This window comes from Schistocerca nitens, chromosome 10 (assembly GCF_023898315.1).
Source record: "Schistocerca nitens isolate TAMUIC-IGC-003100 chromosome 10, iqSchNite1.1, whole genome shotgun sequence".
Classification (NCBI taxonomy): domain Eukaryota; kingdom Metazoa; phylum Arthropoda; class Insecta; order Orthoptera; family Acrididae; genus Schistocerca; species Schistocerca nitens.
In genome coordinates this window covers 79,063,292-79,084,414 of record NC_064623.1, presented here as the reverse complement: position 1 = coordinate 79,084,414, position 21,123 = coordinate 79,063,292, and the positions used below count along the sequence as shown (strand labels likewise).

Here is a 21,123-nt window from a genome sequence, read left to right as displayed (position 1 = left end):
CAGAAGCTGAGTTTCTGTAAAGTTTGGAAGGTAGGAGACGAGATACTGGCAGAAGTAAAGCTGTGAGTACCGGGCGTGAGTCGTGCTTTGGTAGCTCGGATGGTAGAGCACTTGCCCGCGAAAGGCAAAGGTCCCGAGTTCGAGTCTCGGTCGGGCACACAGTTTTTATCTGCCAGGAAGTTTTTTATACGACTAGTGTTTCCTGGGTTCAAAAGGGATTTTTCTTATACATTACTGCGCTTAGAGTGAAACGGTATGTGGCAAATGTTATGAAATTGATGTAGGACTGCCTGGGTGAAAAAGTAAATGAGAAGAGATTCGGTTTTCAAAAAGATAGTTTTTCATTGGGACAATTCTGGTGCCCTTAGAGGTGTTTTGCAATGGGAAACTGAATGAACTTAAGTAAAAGTCTTACAAGTCTGCTCTACCCACCAGGTTTTGAACATATGTCTTCCACGTACTGCCACATTCAAAACTTTGCATTTACAAAACTTGTACATGCAGGAGGATATTATCCTTTGACTGTTGCTCAAACTGCCTGCTGCTGATAAACGGTTTAAAGAGTTGAAAACAAGTAAGTCGTCATTTCAAGGTATTATACAGTCTGGTTTCACAAAGAGTACTCTTGTGCATTGACCACATATTTTGCTTACATTTATTATGAATCTCTTCCCCAGCAGAATATCCTGTATGACAGAAAAAAAATGGAGGTGACTCCATGACATAAGCAAGGTAAAATAACAGAGGTGCAGAATTACAGACCAATATCCATAATGTCTTTTTTTTATTTTACTATGTCAGCCCTTGTGTAGAGTATATATTTTTTGATGTCACTTAAATGTTACGTCTTAAAGACATGTGGTAGTCATTTGTTTACCTGCTTTGGGCTGACTTCACCAGATATGATTTGCCTGTGTGCTGCATTCTTACAAGGCATTAATTTTGTACCATTTATATCAATGTTAAGTGGATGTGTTGAACTGAGTGTTTGCCATTCTGCACAGTACACAGCAGAATGATGTTAATGCTCTAAGAACATTGCACTCACCAATGGCGTGAAAGCCAAAATCTAGACTGTATAGAAGAAAAATACAGTAATGTACAGTCAGATGGCAGTATATTCTTTCAGAACTTATTAATATCCTTAATGTTGGCTTCTTTATTAGATATAGAGTTATATTATAATAAATGTCCTTGAAAGAGAAAACATTCTATCCACAAATCATACAAATTTAGAAACAATTTCTGGTGTGAAACTCGGTTCACCTTTAAGGAATAGATTTCGGACAAGTGAGTTGCTCGAAGAACTTTTGAGTAATAGAACCCAGTATATTATCCTGAATGGCAAGTGTTCTTCGGAGATAAACATGTCATCAGGATTGCTCCTAGGAAGTTCTCTGTGTACACGTAAACATTCTGATGGGTAATACGAGCAACAATCTGTAACTATTTTCTGACAACACTATTGTGTGCAGGAAGGTGTCATTGACGAGCAACTGTAGGTGGATACGAGATGACTTATGTAGAATTTATATTTGTTGTGGTTAACGGCAGCTCGCTGTAAATGTGGTGAAATGTAAGCTGATGCATATGAGTAAGAACAACAACCTTGTAATGTTTGAATGCAGAATCAAAGGTGTGGTGCCTGACACAGTCGCTCCAATTGAATATCTAGGCATAATGTTGCAGTGACACAAAATAGAACAATCTCAGAGTGTCAGTTGTAAGTAATGTGAATGGTTGACTTAGGTTTATTGTGAGATTTTTGAGAAAGTGCATCTCATCTGTAAAAGAGATAGCATTCAGAACCCATTCTCGAATGCTGCTAGAGTGTCTGGGCTTGCCACCAGATCAGATGAAAGGAGGACAGCGAAGCAGTTCAGAGGTGTTCTGTTAGATGTGTCAATCAACATTAGAGTATTACAGAAATGCTCCGTGAACTCAAATGGGAACCCTCAGAGGGAAGACGACATTTGTTCTGCAGATCACTGTTTAGAAAGTGTAGAGAATCAGCATTTGCAACAGATTGTAGAATGATTGAACTGCCACGAGTATAAATATCGTATAAAGATCCCAAAAGTGAGATAAGAGAATTGTACTCATATGGAAGCATATAGACAGTCACTTTCACCTTGTTCCATTTGCGACTGGAACTGGAGAGGGAATAACTGGCAGCGATAGGAGGTACCCTCCACTATGTCTTAAGGGTCATAGATGGAGATGGAGATGTAAAGAAATCTGTGGCTGAAAATGTTGTGAGCCGATGGCAGATGGCTATTTGTAGACCTTGCAAAATCACACTTCATGGATTAAATCAGCTCTCCAGTAAAACATAACTCTCTGACCTCTGTGGTGTTTTGATGGGAAACTCAGTATGTTTCTAACCTAAACCTTGTCCTTCGCAGCCGGAGCAAGAGCATTTCTGTTCCCTTGTGTTTCTCAGTGGTCTTCTGTGTAAACTACTACTGAACAAGCCATGAAGGGCCAACGGTACTGACATGCCACCGAGTCATCCTTGGCCCGTAGGCGTCACTGGATGCAGGTATGGAGAGGCACGTGGTCAGCACATTTCTCTCCCGGTCGTCTGTCAGTTTCCGAGATTGGAGTTGCTACTACTTGATCGAGTAGCCCCTCAGTTTGCCTCACAAGAGCTGAGTTCACCCCACTTGCCAACAGAGCTCGGCAGACCAGATGGTCAACCATCCGAGTGCTAACCGATCCCGACAGCGATTAACTTCAGTGATCTGACGGGAACCGGTGTTACCATTAAGGCAAGGCCATTGGCCAGTTTTCTGTGTGGTGAGTTTTTATCTGCATGTCTTCATGTGCATCTGTACTCAACAAGCCACTACACAGTGTGCGGCAGAGTGCTCGTTGTGTGCCAGCACCGTTTTACCCCGTCCCATTCCACGTATGGATACTATGTGACCGGCCGCTGTGGCCGAGCAATTCTAGGCGCCACACCCCGGAACCGTGCTGCTGCTATGGTCGCAGGTTCGAATCCTGCCTCGGGCATGGATGTGTGTGATGTCTGTAGGTTAGTTAGGTTTAAGTAGTTCTAAGTCTAGGGGACTGATGACCTCAGATGTTAAGTCTCATAGTGCTTAGAGCCATTTGAACTATTTGATACTGTGTGGGAAGAATCACAGCTAGAGCCCTCTGTGGGATTTCGGATTTGTCTAATTTTGGCACAGTGGTAATTACACTAGTTGTATGTCAGAGTAAGTAGTACAATTGTGACTCATTTTGGAATGTCAGCTTTGAGAATTTTGTAGGTGGGACACCCCACAATGCAAGACATCTATCTTGAATATGTCCGTCGATGTCTCAAGCACGAATGTCTCTTGTGTACCATGTGTGAGCTGATTAGTGTTTGTATTTCAGTTCAGTAGAGGAATGGAAGCAACATACAAGCTTGTGGGATGAGCTGTCACTTGCATCCTGCCCTCATTTGGGTGATAATCCCTCTGTTACACCCCCTGCGGATCTGGGGATTAGAATAGGCCTGTCATTAGAGGTGACTAACAGGAGTCGCACACGTTTCGGCCTTTATGTGATGGTCCCCTGTAGGGTTTGACCTCCATTTTCAAAATTTTCCCAAAGAGTGAGCCAATTGGGGAAGGGCGTCTTACATGATGCATCTTGTCCATTGTGCATTGAGATCTTTAGCCCACTTTCTCATCGCCGCATTGCAGGCCAACTCATTCTCCATCTCTTGGGTAAGGACACCTTCCTGGGTGCCTTTTCCACCATGCACTATCCAGTGTTGCTTTCTGTGCCGACGATGACCATTGATCTCTTTGCACCTTGTATCCAGAATGGTAGCCAGTCCATTGTGGTAGGGCCACCATGTACCTGTTGGTTGTAGTCCCCTGACAACACAGGGATCGCTCTGTTGATTCCTGCGCCGTTAACTCCCCACGTTTGCCGAGGAGTAGATGCCCATCACCCTGGGCATCAGGACTCTCAGCAAAGGCCATGCTGCCAGGTAGCTTTTGCTGCAGCTGGGTGGTGCCCATGGGGAGGTCCCCTGGTCGGAGTGGATGGCATCAGGAAGGATGGTACACAATGAAGCATACCACGTCATCACTTGCTGGCGATCAGACACCAGCAGTCTCTAAGCGTTTCAAGTCTCAGTACAATGCAAGAAAGTACAACCCTAAGTCATTCCCCTCCCTGGCCACACTATTGGTGGAACACCAGGCTAAGGATGTATGAGAACTGATGGGGACTCCTTTGTTTCGATGAATCCACAGTTTTTTGTAGAGCATTTAGAGGACAAGTTTGGGGAGGTGGAGGGCTTGTCCAAAATGCGCTCTGGGTCAGTCTTGATAAAAAAGGCATCCTCTGCCCAGTCATGGGCTTTAATTGCCTGTAACAAGTTGGAGGATGTTTCTGCTACCATCACGCCACATAAGGGTTTAAATATGATCCAGGGTATTATCTTCCACAGGGATGTTCTTTTGCAGTCTGTCAACGAGTTGCACCCAATTTAGAGTGGTGATGTGTTCATTTTGTGCGACGCGTCCATTGGGGTCCGAGGGATAATCTGGCTGCCACCGGTGCTTTCATCATGGCCTTCGAGGGTGACATCTTACCTGAGAAGGTCAAGGTGATGGTCTACTGCTGTGAAGTCAAACCATACATCTCTCTCCCGATGAGGTGCTTTAAGTGCTGGAAGTTCGGCCATATGTTTTCCCGCTGTACTTAGATTGTCACATGTCGAGATTGTGGACGTCCATGACATCCCAATACGCCATGTGCCCCGCCTCCCATCTGTGTCAGCTGCGGAGAGCATCATTCACCTTGCTCGCCAGACTGCAGGATTTTACAGAAAGAGAGCTGCTACAAGAACAGTTGTAGCCCCATCTATTCCGCAAATTCCAGTCAGCTGTCAGAACCAGAAGGCTACACCTGCCCCCATGGTGGTGGGGGGCAATTACCCCTTGTTTCTACCGCACCACCTAACTCGGTAGCACTGCCCTTCCATCCATCGCAGACACCAATCCCCACTTCCCAGCCAGAGAAGCATAAGTCTTCTTCAGCTCCTTTCACCAGGAAGGGATCCCTTGGGTCACTCCCTTCCCAGGTTTCTACTAGTGGGAAACATGAGGTCCGCCAGTGGCTGAAGTGCCCAAAAGCAGCTGGTTGTAGGGCTTCACAGTCGTCCTCAGTCCCGGAGACTGAATCAGTGAAGCCCTCCCAGCCAGAGAAACACAAGGAGCAGCGAGAAAAGTCCAAAAAGAAGACCCTTAATACCAAGGAAACTGCTGCAGCACCCACACCACCACTACCTACAGGCTCTGCATCTAGAGATGAGGTGGAGGTTCTGGCATCCGCTGAGTACCTAGATCTCGCCAGACCCTCAGAGACAATGTATATAGACTGCTCAGGCAATAAGTTGGTGTCAGACGGTGACCCTTAGGCGTAAACTGCCTCATTGAATGTTCGATGCCTTCCTGGTCTCACAATGTCATCCTCCAGTGGAATTGCAGCAGTTTTTTCCACCGTCTGGCTGAGCTATGGCAACTGTTAAGCTTTACACCTACTATCTGCAGTGCCCACCAGGAAACCTGGTTCCCGGCAATGCAGACCCCTGCCCTCCGCAGCTATGAGGGATATTACAGGAACCATAGCGACTATAATAGAGTGTCACGTGCCCCTTCAAACCCCTCTTGAAGCTGTCGCTGTCAGGATAAGGACAACACAGGAAAAAACTGCCTGCAATGTATATCTTCCTCCAGATGGTGCAGCACCCCTGAATGTATTAGCTGCAGTGATTGATCAACTCACTAAACCTTTCCTACTTTTGGGAGATTTTTAAGCCCATAACCCCTTGTGGAGTGGCACCATGCTTACTGGCTGAGGTAGATATGTCGAAACTTTACTGTATCAGTCCGACCTCTGCCTCTTACATACTGGGGCCGCCACACATTTCAGTGTGGCTCGTGGTAGTTACTCGGCCGTTGATTTATCAATTCGCAGCCCAGGACTTCTCCCATCTATCCATTGAGGAGCACATGACATCCTGTGTGACCACTGCCCTACCTTCCTGCCACTGCCCCGGCGTCAGGCCCCTGGATGCTTGCCCAGATGGGCTTTAAACAAGGTAGACTGGGAAACTTTCACATCTGTGGTCACCGTTGCCTCTCCCCCATACGGTAACATCGATGTGATGGTTGAGCAGGTGACCACAACAATCGTTAATGGGGCAGAAAACATGATCCCTCGCTCTTTAGGGTGCCCCTGGTGAAATGTGGTCCCTTTGTGGTCACTGGAAGTCACTGAGGCAATTAAGGAGCATCGGTGAGCTCTACAGCGGAATAAGCGACACCCTTCCCTGGAGCACCATGTAGCCTTTAAGCGGCTCCATGCTCGCATTCACCAGTATATCAAAAGACGGAAGCAAGAGTGTTGGGAGAGATACGTCTCGACCATTGGATGCCATACGTCATCTTCTCAAGTCTGAACAACAAAGATCAGACATCTTTTTGGGTACCAGACCCCAACAGATGTCCTTGGCATCAACATCAACGGCATGTTGTCTACCGACACAAACATGATTGCTGAGCACTATGCTCAAGCCTCTGTGTTGGAGAACACCCTTCAACAGCGGATGGAAAGAAAAGTCCTCTCATTTGCTACATGCCACAGTGAACCCTATAACGCCACATTTACAGAGTGGGAGCTTCTCAGTGCCCTTGCACATTGCCCCAACACAGCTCCTGGGCCAGATCAGATCCATGGTCAGATGATTAAACATTTCTCATCTGACTGCAAGTATCATCTGCTCGTCATCTTCATCTGGATCTGGTGTGATGGCGTCTTCCCATCGCAATGGTGGGAGAGCACCATCATTCCGGTGCTTAAACCTGGTAAAAACCCGCTTGATGTGGATAGCATCATCCCATCAGCCTCACCAACATTCTTTGTAATTTGCTGGAACATATGGTGTGTCGGCGGTTGGGTTGGGTCCTGGAGTCACATGGTCTCCTGTCTGGTAAAAACTCGCTTGATGTGGATAGCTATCATCCCATCAGCCTCACCAACATTCTTTGTAATTTGCTGGAACATATGGTGTGTCGGCAGTTGGGTTGGGTCCTGGAGTCACATGGTCTCCTGTCTCCATGTCAGGGTGGCTTCTGCCAGGGTCGCTCTACCACTGATAATCTTGTGTCCCGTGAGTCTGCCATCCGAACAGCCTTTTCCAGATGCCAAACCTGGTTGCTGTCTTTTTTTATTTAGGTATGAGACTAGCTGGCAACATCATATCCTTGCCACATTATACGAGTGAGGTCTCCGAAGCCCACTCCCGATTCTTATCCAAAATTTCGTGTCGCTTCGTACTTTCCGTGTCCAAGTTGGTGCTTCCCATAGTTCACCCCATACCCAGGAGAATGAGGTCCCGCAGCAACTGTAGGGCCATCCGTCTCACCGTCTCTGTACGCAGACGACTTCTGCATTTTGTACTGCTCCACCAGTACTGGTGTTGCTGAGCAGCACCTACAGGGAGCCATCCACAATATGCAGTCATGGGCTGTAGCCCACGGTTTCCAGTTTTCGGCCACAAAGTCGTGTGTTATGCACTTCTGTCGGCGTTGTACCATTATTCAGGAACCAGAACTTTATCTTAATGACGGTCCACTCACTGTAGTGGAGGCATATTGATGCTTAGGACTGGTTTTTGACGCCCAATTGACTTGGCTTCTTTACCTTCGTCAGCTTAAACGGAAGTGCTGGCAGCACCTTATTGCCCTCCGCTGCCTGAGCAACACCAACGGGGGTGCAGATTGCTCTATGCTGCTGCACCTCTGCAGGGCCTTTTTTCAATCCCGCCTCGACTATGGGAGTCTGGTTTATGGTTCGGCGGCTCCCTGAGTGTTGCGTTTACTCTATCCAGTGCACCATTGTGGCATTCACCTAGCAGCAGGTGCTTTTAGGACGAGTCCTGGTGGAGGCCGGAGTCCCCCCAATGCAGGTTAGGCATGTGCATTTGCTCTCCAGTTATGTTGCACACGTTCGTAGTTCTCCTGCACATCTGAATTACTTTTTCCTGCCCATGGTGGTTCATCTCCCGCATCAGCGTCCGAGGTCAGGGCTTACAATTGCAATTCGTGTGTGATCCCTTCTCTCCAAACTGGAGTCCTGGCCTTTACCACCTGTACTTGAGGTTCATTCACATACACCTCCATGGTGTACACCTAGGCCGCAACTTCGCCTGGACCTTTCACATGGCCCTAAGGACTCAGTTAACCCTGCAACTCCCCGCTGCCACTTCCTCTCGATTCTCGACATGTACCGAAGCCAAACGGGGTTTACACCGATGGCTGATGGTCACGTTGGCTTTGACTATGTTCATGGAGGACATATAGAACAGCACTCCTTGCCCGATGGCTGCAGTGTTTTCACTGCAGAGCTGGTAGCCATATCTCGTGCTCTTGAGCACATCTGCTCATGACTAGGCAAGTAATTTCTCCTATGTACTGACTCCTTGAGTAGCCTACAAGTTATCGACCAGTGCTACCCTCTTCATCCTGTGGTAGTGACCATCCAGAAGTCCATCAATGCCCTGGAATGGTCCAGTCGTTCAGTGGTATTTGTCTGGACCCCAGGTCATGTTGGAATCTCGGGCAACGAACTTGCCAACAGGCTGGCTAAACATGCCATGCGGAAACTGCTTATGGAGGTCGGCTTCTCTGAAACTGACCTGCATTCAGTATTACGCCACAAGGTTTTGTGGCTTTGGGAGACGGAATGGCATAACCTCAGTATGCACAACAGGTTGCATGCCATTAAGGAAACTACGAATGTGTGGAAGACTCCCATGTGCGTGTCTCGCATGGACTCTGTGGTTCTCTGTCAGCTCCGCATTGGCCATACATGGCTGAAACATGGTTACCTCCTCCATCACGAGGACCCACCTCAGTGTCACTGTGGCTCATGAATGACGGTCATCCATCTCTTGCTGGACGACCCAGTATTAGTCGCTCTGTGGTGGACTTTTTCCTTTCCCAGCACCCTACCTTTGGTGTTGGGCGACAGTGCCTCAACAGCAGCTTTAGTTTTACGTTTTATTCGTGAGTATGAGTTTATCATTTGCTCTAAGTTTTAGCACACATCCTTTGTCCCTGTGTGTCCTCAATCGTAGTGCTTTCAGGGTGGGGGTTTTACTATGTTGCAGAGTGGCTGGCTTTTCCTTTTTACCCTCATGGTCAGCCAGCCGTGGTAACATGCTTTCTTGTTTTAACATCTTCTACCTGTTTCTTGCGTCTTTGTGGTTTTCATGTCCCCTTTTGTGCATTTAAGTGTTTGTTGCCCTTCAGTCATTGTTGTAGTTTTTCCTTTCATTATGTTTTGTTTTGTCTCATTGTCTTATTCTCACCCTTGCGGCATTGTGTCCTTCGGAACAAGGGACCAATGACCTCATAGTTTGGTACGTTCCCTCCTCTTTTAAACCAACCAGCCTCTGTTGCAAATCCAATTTTAGCTCACCCTACGTCAAGCATGGTAATTGAGGCGTGGCAAACTGCTGCAAACGAACACTCTTGAGGATGGGGAAATTAGCAGAGTTGCAGACTGTGGCCAAATGTCGGTTGCTGACCTGTTCCTTTCTCATTTATGAGAGTTGTCTTTTAACTTTGTACGGATGAGCACTAGATTGTGCTTTTCAGATGTGACATTAGTGTGATTTAAAATTCGTCATTTGTTATTGTTAATCTGTGACAATGGTGTTTGCAGTTTGTTTACATTGAGTGTTTGAGGAGATAGTATAGAAAAAAAATGCAAATTTTGTGTGAAGTTTTTCATAAAACAATTTTTTGTGATTTTTGTAAAGGCCTTACTATGACGGTTCCTCAAACCACTTCATTTGGGTTTTGGTAGTAGACTGCGTTCCGCCTTTGGAGAAGACTGTTTATAATTTTGTGGCATATCTATAGACAGAGGCATCATTAGGTGTACGAAAGACTGCAGTGCATTTGTACATTTGATTTTGCATCAAAATGTAGCTCTGAAAAAGACCAGTGTGATCAAAGCTTAAAAACTGTTAGCTGATGCAAGAAAATATTCAAAAGATTCCACTGAGGAAATGTAAAATCCTTATAAAAAAAATTATAACTTGAGATGGAACTGATATATTTATATGATCTAGAAAATAAGCAGCAGTGTACTGTGTTCAAAGACAGAAGGTTTTTTGTTCCTTTTAAAATCATGTTTTTAAGAATACCAACATCTGAGTGAGAAAAAGGTTTCTGTGATTGGTTTGATGTGTGTATTTCTGTATTTGTTTTTGTATAAGCGTAAGAGGCAGTCACTGTAACAAGCGTTCTCGAAAGTAATGCCTCTGACCTCTTTTGTATGTGTCTGTTTTCCTCTGCTTGCAAAAAGACTTTTTGTAAAATTTCAGCACACTTTTGTACTGTTCTGTTTGTATTTAAGCTCGTATCTATATTTTGACCATTCTTTTGCAGTTTCGTATGGAAAATCTACGCATAACATTCTTTGTGAATATGTGCGGTTTGGCACTGAGAACACTTTGCAGGAGAGATCTTAAAGTGCCGTATGTCTCCGACAAATTTGATGAGGTTGGTATCTGGTGTAATTTTGTCAGTTATTTGTAAATTTAATAACTGACCTTAAAACAGTCTGAAGCACCATGTTGATAGAGGGTTGGCAACTTTGAAGAAGTAATATGAGCAGTATAATAATATAAGTAGTATAGTATGCAGTGTATAAGTAGTATGAAGTAATACTAGGTGTTAGTCAATAGTGTAGAGTAAATAACTCGTTTGTTTACTTTGGACTGTTTTGAGATCAGTTTTTGATAATTTAGTTGCTTTAATTCCATAGTAGATGCTATGTCTTAAAACTGTTGTTTTGGAAATTTGTCAGCTGAGAGAAACAGTGGTTAATTTTTTTTAACTGTATGAAGTCGTTCGGTGTAAATGGGTCTTCAGTATATTTTTGCACTATAGCATACCTTATTGATTTTTGATTTATGCTGCCACTCTGCTGTCACCATATGGTGTTGGTACCAAGTCTAGGTGAACAATATTCAACATTTTTTGTTTTTAATTTATTTGCAGCGTAGCACTTCTGAGGGTTACAGACTTAATTTTCACAGTGATGCAGAACAATGTTAGAACAGATACTTAAAAACCTCACATATTTATGAGAGTTCAATCCAAAAGATTGTCTTTAAAGAGCGTGACAATTATCCACCTTGCTAGAAGTGACACTAGCACAGTGTCCGTACCTGCTTGTAGACGACATTGATTGACTTAGTGAAGTCTTATGGAATGCAGTATGATGGGTTTAGTTACAGTCACTCAGTTCGTACAGCATAACATACTAAAAGCCAAGAGCAACCTTTTCTTACAACAGGGTGTGTACGACCCGGGACAACCGGGAGATCTGGGAAAAACCCGGTGATTTTTTCATCTGGGAGAAAACCGGGAAAAACCCGGGAATTTTTCGTTGTTTTAGTTTTCACTTAAATTTTTGTAATTTTGACTGTTAAGAATCAATACTCTAACAAAGGAATACTAAAGCAACAATAAAACGTGAACGGGGAAAAAAATGAAAATAAAACATAAATTGCAAAGAAATGTGCCATATACAACAACAAAACACAGTGCTCATACAAGCATTTGCCAACAGCAAAATGTGTCAGAGGTTTTAGGAAGATGATGCAATGCTTCATAACAACAAATTACCTCTGATGAGCGTGACGTGACAACTGTTTACATTAGATTCATTTTAGCAGTTGCGAATGGGCTCATGCGCATGCACAGTTGAGTGGCGTATGAGTAGTACATTCTCCCGTTTCTGGCTACAAAAATGTGGCGAGATGCAACCGGGAAAAATTTTACTGCTGCGCCCAAGGTGCCAGATTCATGTATGCACAGTGGGCTGAGATCTATGATATGAGGGGGGGGGGGGGGGGGGGTGTGCCAAATTCATATTTTTGAGAAGTAAAAACGTAGTTCCACAAAGTGCCTAGCATCCAGCACACGTTGGTGTATTGATTACTCATATGATTTTGATGTGCACCCCTGTTGGTTTTTGAACACACTCTGTAAGTTGATTTCTGAATGAATCATAAGCCGCGCGGGGTAGCCGTGCGGTCTGAGGCGACTTGTCATGGCTCCCCCCAGTCGGAGGTTCGAATCCTCCCTCTGGCTTGGGTCTATGTGTTGTCCTTAGTGTAAGTTACATTAAGTAGTGTGTAAGCCTAAGGACTGATGACATCAGCAGTTTGGTCCCATGGTAAAAAAAAAAAAATGCGTGGATAGTGTACGTGATGTCTCTGTCAGGGGAATCCTCGTCGCATCTAGAAATAAACTTTCAGCAAGCAAAAAGGGGACCGGGCTATACAAGCTGAGCGGAGTAAAGCTGAACGAGTGAACGCCAGTCACTGTCTGATTATGTGGTTGATTGGGTTTGTGAATGATCAGCATTGTTATAATTTCTAGGGAAATCCATAGATTCAGGCTACCAGAGTGGAAACAAACGACTAACAGGAATAACTGGCAAGAAAGATTGCGTATTATCTTCTCGGTGTATCCAGGAAAATGAAATTTTGTCAGAAAATTTTTGACCAGATCGCTACACTAGTAAGGGCCAGTTGTACAGTCTCCGTCTAGCAGCTGCTTAAGTTCTATTCTGGAAGTAGCATGGTGACAAAGGCAGGAATAGTTCCAGAATTAGTCATGACAAGATTGTTTGTTAGAACGAGGAAGGAGAGGACCAGGGACATAACACAAATTAGGGAAGTATATGACGAGTCCAAATTTATATTAAAATCTCGTACTACTACTTTTCAATCTCATGCTCGAGAAACTATTTTCTAACATAAAGCTTTTTGCTTGCAGTAGGTCTAATAGGCATTTTATGTTGGTCTTGGTGTTATAAAAATGGTCATTTGCGCCAAAGCAGTCTAGTTTATTTGGTGTATGTTACAAATTCTGCAGTGGTAGAAAGTCCTATTTTGTTTTATTTAGCAGACAGTGACGAAATAGACGTAATTAGATTGAGAAACCACACCATCTTGGGTACTATTTGTATTAACAGCTTACGCAGTATTAGACAGCAATATTTAGATTTTTCATGTAGCAAAACATTTGACAAACTTTGATGAGGTAATAGATTCAGTCGCAGAAAGGAAAGTACACTATGTAGAGAGAAAACAATGCTAGCAGCTAAAGGTTGAAGAAATGTGTACTGTATTTCTTGTCTCTTGCCTTTACTGGTTTTATGTATCCTATATTTAGTTTTATGTCACCCAAAACAGGAAGTTATTAGCTAACAGGCAATAAAGAGTGAAAATTTTCTGAAGAGTTCTTGTTCTTCCGATTACAAATAATCCCATCTAGCTCGGGAACTTTGCCTTTCGCGGGCAAGTGCTCTACCAACTGAGCTACCGAAGCACGACTCACGCCCGGTACTCACAGCTTTACTTCTGCCAGTACCTCGTCTCCTACCTTCCAAACTTTACAGAAGCTCTCCTGCGAACCTTGCAGAACTAGCACTCCTGAAAGAAAGGATATTGCGGAGACATGGCTTAGCCACAGCCTGGGGGATGTTTCCAGAATGAGATTTTCACTCTGCAGCGGAGTGTGCGCTGATGTGAAACTTCCTGGCAGATTAAAACTGTGTGCCCGACCGAGACTCGAACTCGGGAACTTTGCCTTTCGCGGGCAAGTGCTCTACCAACTGAGCTACCGAAGCACGACTCACGCCCGGTACTCACAGCTTTACTTCTGCCAGTACCTCGTCTCCTACCTTCCAAACTTTACAGAAGCTCTCCTGCGAACCTTGCAGAACTAGCACTCCTGAAAGAAAGGATATTGCGGAGACATGGCTTAGCCACAGCCTGGGGGATGTTTCCAGAATGAGATTTTCACTCTGCAGCGGAGTGTGCGCTGATATGAAACTTCCTGGCAGATTAAAACTGTGTGCCCGACCGAGACTCGAACTCGGGAACTTTGCCTTTCGCGGGCAAGTGCTCTACCGACTGAGCTACCGAAGCACGACTCACGCCCGGTACTCACAGCTTTACTTCTGCCAGTACCTCGTCTCCTACCTTCCAAACTTTACAGAAGCTCTCCTGCGAACCTTGCAGAACTAGCACTCCTGAAAGAAAGGATATTGCGGAGACATGGCTTAGCCACAGCCTGGGGGATGTTTCCAGAATGAGATTTTCACTCTGCAGCGGAGTGTGCGCTGATATGAAACTTCCTGGCAGATTAAAACTGTGTGCCCGACCGAGACTCGAACTCGGGAACTTTGCCTTTCGCGGGCAAGTGGTACTGGCAGAAGTAAAGCTGTAAGTACCGGGCGTGAGTCGTGCTTCGGTAGCTCAGTTGGTAGAGCACTTTCCCGCGAAAGGCAAAGTTCCCGAGTTCGAGTCTCGGTCGGGCACACAGTTTTAATCTGCCAGGAAGTTTCATATCAGCGCACACTCCGCTGCAGAGTGAAAATCTCATTCTGGAAACATCCCCCAGGCTGTGGCTAAGCCATGTCTCCGCAATATCCTTTCTTTCAGGAGTGCTAGTTCTGCAAGGTTCGCAGGAGAGCTTCTGTAAAGTTTGGAAGGTAGGAGACGAGGTACTGGCAGAAGTAAAGCTGTGAGTACCAGGCGTGAGTCGTGCTTCGGTAGCTCAGTTGGTAGAGCACTTGCCCGCGAAAGGCAAAGTTCCCGAGTTCGAGTCTCGGTCGGGCACACAGTTTTAATCTGCCAGGAAGTTTCATATCAGCGCACACTCTGCTGCAGAGTGAAAATCTCATTCTGGAAACATCCCCCAGGCTGTGGCTAAGCCATGTCTCCGCAATATCCTTTCTTTCAGGAGTGCTAGTTCTGCAAGGTTCGCAGGAGAGCTTCTGTAAAGTTTGGAAGGTAGGAGACGAGGTACTGGCAGAAGTAAAGCTGTGAGTACCGGGCGTGAGTCGTGCTTCGGTAGCTCAGTTGGTAGAGCACTTGCCCGCGAAAGGCAAAGTTCCCGAGTTCGAGTCTCGGTCGGGCACACAGTTTTAATCTGCCAGGAAGTTTCATATCAGCGCACACTCCGCTGCAGAGTGAAAATCTCATTCTGGAAACATCCCCCAGGCTGTGGCTAAGCCATGTCTCCGCAATATCCTTTCTTTCAGGAGTGCTAGTTCTGCAAGGTTCGCAGGAGAGCTTCTGTAAAGTTTGGAAGGTAGGAGACGAGGTACTGGCAGAAGTAAAGCTGTGAGTACCGGGCGTGAGTCGTGCTTCGGTAGCTCAGTCGGTAGAGCACTTGCCCGCGAAAGGCAAAGTTCCCGAGTTCGAGTCTCGGTCGGGCACACAGTTTTAATCTGCCAGGAAGTTTCATATCAGCGCACACTCCGCTGCAGAGTGAAAATCTCATTCTGGAAACATCCCCCAGGCTGTGGCTAAGCCATGTCTCCGCAATATCCTTTCTTTCAGGAGTGCTAGTTCTGCAAGGTTCGCAGGAGAGCTTCTGTAAAGTTTGGAAGGTAGGAGACGAGGTACTGGCAGAAGTAAAGCTGTGAGTACCGGGCGTGAGTCGTGCTTCGGTAGCTCAGTTGGTAGAGCACTTGCCCGCGAAAGGCAAAGTTCCCGAGTTCGAGTCTCGGTCGGGCACACAGTTTTAATCTGCCAGGAAGTTTCATATCAGCGCACACTCCGCTGCAGAGTGAAAATCTCATTCTGAATCCCATCTAGTATTAATTGCGAGTTGAGGGGCAGGATGTCAAATCGGGCGACTGGGAGCAGGAGAGGCACCACAGGACATTTTAATTTCCACTGTTCTGAATATGGTTTGATGGCATCCAGTACAAAATATACACGTTTCAATCCCACGGAGCGAAATGCAGTGATGTGCAGTAGAAGAATGCTGTGTGAAGAGGGGTGGCACTGCACTCTGGCACACTTCAGACCAAATAACATGTCTTACATAATCTGTTGCACTGAGGCAGTCAACGTGTTTGAAACAAAGTGTTTATTTCCACACTATTGGCTAATTTCAACTGCTCGCTGCTTTTCAAGTGCACGTTTTCATCTTCTAGCACGTATGGCATTGTGCCATAATAAAGAATCAAAAATGAGTGAATACAGTACTGGTACTCCAAGAAAATTTACATCCCGAAACCCACTCTGAAAAGCTTAATGTCAGGTTGAGGCCTACTTCATAGGGAATCTGGACATACAAATGTGCTCTTTAAGTATGCACTTTAAATATGCCATTTTAGTATGGTTCACAAAATTCCGATGCTCTTGGAGTATCATCTGTTGACTTTTTTCTTTTGTGACATAATGTAAGATCTTTTATTGTTTTACACGTACGAACATACAGGTTTCCTGCGTCATAGCAGCTGCCAAAGTGCGATGGTGCCTGTTATCTTGCGCTCACTGATGACTACTGAAGTGAACCTATTTCTAACAGGTCACGGGAAAATATTGCTTATGGTGGTTTGAAAAGCGTTACTTTCAAAGTAGATTTCCTTTTATGCAAGTTGAACTATGCGAGAATGTACGATGAATTTCTTAAATCACAGAGCGTTTGATGACGAGCCATTTAGAAATATTTCAAGCGCAGATCAGACATTCATGTCGTCATTATGAGCAAACTGATATAGTGCTGTGGGAAGCTCTCTCTCGTCTGCAGTAGCTAATTTATTTGTGGAGAACTTCGAGGACAAGTCACTGGAATCGGCTAAAAATTTTACTGGCACATTTGTGTGATATATATTAAAGTGTAACACGTGCAAAAAATATAAGCATTATATGTGAAAGCCTAGCTTTTCTTGTAGCAACACTATGTATATTAATTTAAAACATTAACTTTTCCTGTTTGTGTATTCGCGCTACATAAGTGATGTTGCTATTAGCTGCCTACATCACGTGTCCTGTGGTCTGAATATCCACTGTCATCGGCTGGCGGGATCACATGACATGAGCTATGACTGGCTTACAAAAGCGCATCGCAATCTCGATTACAATGGTTCGGAAAGTAACATGCGATGTTTGGTGGAATTCGAGTTTATACTTTTGTAATACAAAAATATGCAGCATACATTTTGCTGCACATCAAAAATATTTCCAAAAGGAGTTTTCTTCTCTGAGTTTCATTTTCTGAAGTGCCGGGAAATTCTATATCTGTGTATAAAAACATAACCATCAAAGGATTGAAAAGTTTTACAGTTCCGAGGGAAAATATACTGTCACTTAATAGCATGGAAAAATTGTGTTTTCACTGGGAGAAAGTTTATTTTTAACCGGGAAATCCGGAAATTTTTTTTCCTTGTCCGCAATTGCAATATCAGCAGTGTAATAAATACAATTGCATTATCATAATCTACAGACTTCACAGCGTGTGTTGACAGCAGTGTTTTGTTTTGACAGCTCACTGTCGTCGAGTTCCTTATTTAAGGAAAGGAAATTCGTCTCTGACTTTAGTGGGGATTCCGAGGGGTGTGTGTGTGTGTGTGTGTGTGTGTGTGTGTGTGTGTGTGTGTGTGTGTGTGTGTGTGTGTGTCAGTGGCCATGTGTTTCTTGTGTGTGTCAGTGGCCATGTGTTTCTTGCAGTTACCCACGAACAACGTACATAGTATGAGTATGTATCAAGGAAAGAGTTGATAAGTTCATTAGAGAAGACTGACATGTCACTATGAATGAAATCACAACAAAGCTTGAGATAGAACATTGTGAAGTGCAAGAAATGGTTCAAAGCTTCAGTTATTAAAAAAATTTTGTCCATTAGGGCCCCACATTTATTGACGAGAAATCACAAAGTTTGAAAAAGAAATGTTGCAGAAAGACTACTTCAGAGAATTTGAAATGAAGGAGATGATTCTTGGTAAGTGTTGTGACATTTGACAGAAGTTGGCTATCTGTATTATCAACTGACTATCCTGTAACCCACTACTATTTACAGGTTGCTAGTGTAACATGTCCAGGGGCAAGAAGAAATTCATTTACAGCGTTTCACATAATTATTGAACACATTTAAAAATTTAAACTGATATCATAATCTACTCATTAAGAATTATAATCTTACAAGAAAAATGTATCACACAATATGATTAGTATTACAATTAGAAACTGTGTCTATATCTTGATGCAGCAGAACTCTTAGTGCACAGATACCCAGACTTTATTAATTTGCATTTGAAAATGAGAGCACCTAGCGACTTCTGACAAACTTTACATATAATTTGAAACCTTTACAAATCTTTTTCACCGTGACCCTCCCTCTCTCTCTCTCTCTCTCACACACACACACACACACACACACACACACACACACACAAAATGATTAAGGGAAAAAAGTTTATCCATTACGACATTTTAACTATTCCAAGATTTTAAACATGGCTGCAGCAGCAACTGTTAAAATTCTTCACAATAAAAGGATGACAGCCAAAAACAGTTGCAGGATAAAATTTTTTATTAAAATTCTTGTCCAAGGTTTCGGTACATATAAATATACCTTCATCAGAAGTAAAACTTCTAAAATTACATCATGCAATGGAGAATAATAAAACAATTATGCCAAAGGCGTCGTCAGTAATTAAGACATCATCTCCATTTGTACAACATGTGTAATGGGCACAGGGTCAAAGCGAACAGTTTAGCACCATTACTTCGCGTATGAACTATAGGCGAAGTAATGGTGCTAAACTGTTCGCTTTGACCCTGTGCCCATTACACATGTTGTACAAATGGAGATGATGTCTTAATTACTGACGACGCCTTTGGCATAATTGTTTTATTATTCTCCATTGCATGATGTAATTTTAGAAGTTTTACTTCTGATGAAGGTATATTTATATGTACCGAAACCTTGGTCAAGAATTTTAATAAAAAATTTTATCCTGCAACTGTTTTTGGCTGTCATCCTTTTATTGTGAAGAATTTTAACAGTTGCTGCTGCAGCCATCTACTGTATTCACACAAAGTTAGTCAGTGTGGTCAGAACTTGTTTGCCTAAATGAAGGAACCTCCTAGTAGTGCACACTACAACATGGGAGAAGGCATCATTCGTGCCATAAGGCGGACCTTGTGAGACAGACAGTTTAGCACCATTACTTCGCCTATAGTTCATAGGCGAAGTAATGGTGCTAAACTGTTCGCTTTGACCCTGTGCCCATTACACATGTTGTACAAATGGAGATGATGTCTTAATTACTGACGACGCCTTTGGCATAATTGTTTTATTATTCTCCATTGCATGATGTAATTTTAGAAGTTTTACTTCTGATGAAGGTATATTTATATGTATCGAAACCTTGGTCAAGAATTTTAATAAAAAATTTTATCCTGCAACTGTTTTTGGCTGTCATCCTTTTATTGTGAAGAATTTTAACTATTCATGCCGTTAAGTTCTGCATCAGGTAAAATATTTTAATATATTATTTCTTTATCACTAACTCTGTTCATAACACATTTTGCAGGCGATATCCGTGTGTACTACTGAATGTACCTACAACATTATATCATTGTACAACACACAGTACAAGAGATATGATGTCATAAATATTGAGATGTGTGAAAAACTTCTTTTTGCTTAAAACTGAGTGCAACTTACGCAGATTATATCACCCAATATTTCATAATGAGAGCACTTAGTGACTTCCGACAAATAATTTCAAAACTTCCCTTATTTTTTCCTCGCTTACATGCTTAAAATCAAATGTTAACACACTAAATCATTACTAAAGTAATCATATGTTTGAAGTTCTTTTATACATGAGCATTTTTTATTCTTTTAGAATCGGTGGTTTACTAGTTTAATATAGCAGAGCAAGCAGCAGAGATACATTTAATGGCATACGGAATGAGGCATCAGTTTTTACATGGGCTGGATAAAAAGTAGTGGCAACACTTTTATAATTCATGCCAGACTTTATTGACCGACATTTACCGTATTACAGGCTCTCGGTATAAATATCCCAAATCGCGATCAGCTCACCCACACAGGTACACTGTCAGTGCATCCATATCTGTCTCACAAGGTCCGCCTTATGGCACGAATGATGCCTTCTCTCATGTTGTAGTGTGCACTACTAGGAGGTTCCTTCATTTAGGCAAACAAGTTCTGACCACACTGACTAATTTTGTGTGAATACAGTAGATGTTCCAGTATCTCCCACCCTGACATATGTAGGAGCTGCCACTGTATGGCATCGTGCAGTGTCATGTGGGATGATGGGATGCATTTCCAGAAGATGCAGTCACTTTCCTCTCAGTGCGAGATGGAGGCGAGGTTGCAAGAAATTGCAGTAGTAGGGTGCAGTGACTTCCTGCCCCTGTAGTACAATGTGATAAGAGGATTAATCCATGGAAATCATAATCCACAATAACCGCCACATAAATACCAGCCTGTTCACAGCGCATATACAGTGGGCAAAGAGAATTGGTATGTCGCCATTTGTTGGACCGATCCTGACACCCAAACCCCCCCAGAAGTGATAGAACCAAAACACTGATTTATTTCGTGCTGTGTGCTGTCATCCAATAGAACATGCAAAAACAATAATTAAAAGTATCATCAGAGCTAGGGAGCACAGAAAATGTGTATCTGTGAGTGTTGCATTGCAGATCACATGTGGGTGGGAAGGTGGAGCGTTCGAAATGATGAAAATATTTTTTAACTGTTTACGCATGAAATTGTTATATGGGGGAATATTTTCCTGACATGTAAAAGGACTTTTCGGAGTTTGCAGCACCGTTCTTTTGGCAGTCTGCTTTCACTTCGTTGGTTAAATATTATGGTCTTATTATTTATCATATTATTTTGTTTATTATTAATTATTGTCATTACTATTGTTTGTGCATGTGTGATGCAATTGTTTCTTTATTTTTCTGTTGTGACTATATATTCTGGAAACTACAAGTATCCTCTCTATAGGTTTCTTACTTTCAGAAAAATGGAGCAAAAGCAGAATGCTAAGAGCACATTGCTATAAACTCCAAACAGCCCTTTTACATGTCATAAACACATTGTCCCATGTAACACTTTCACGTATAGTACAGTAAAAAAATTTGTTGTCATTGGGGTCGGAGCACAACACCCTTGGTACAAGGATCTAATGCGCTGCCAACTTCCCAACATAAGCGACACATCTTAGTTACTCATA

The 21,123-nt window shown here is 43.5% G+C and overlaps 1 protein-coding gene across 1 annotated transcript in view; it reads left to right on the top strand.

Annotated features, from left to right (window-relative positions):
* LOC126210206 (nuclear RNA export factor 1-like) overlaps positions 1 to 21,123 on the top strand; it is a 194,203-nt gene that overhangs the window by 54,673 nt on the left and 118,407 nt on the right. Inside the window, exon 6 of the mRNA XM_049939386.1 lies at positions 10,470 to 10,583. Within this exon, the coding sequence (XP_049795343.1) occupies positions 10,470 to 10,583 (114 nt within the window). The remainder of the gene's footprint in view (positions 1 to 10,469; positions 10,584 to 21,123) is intronic.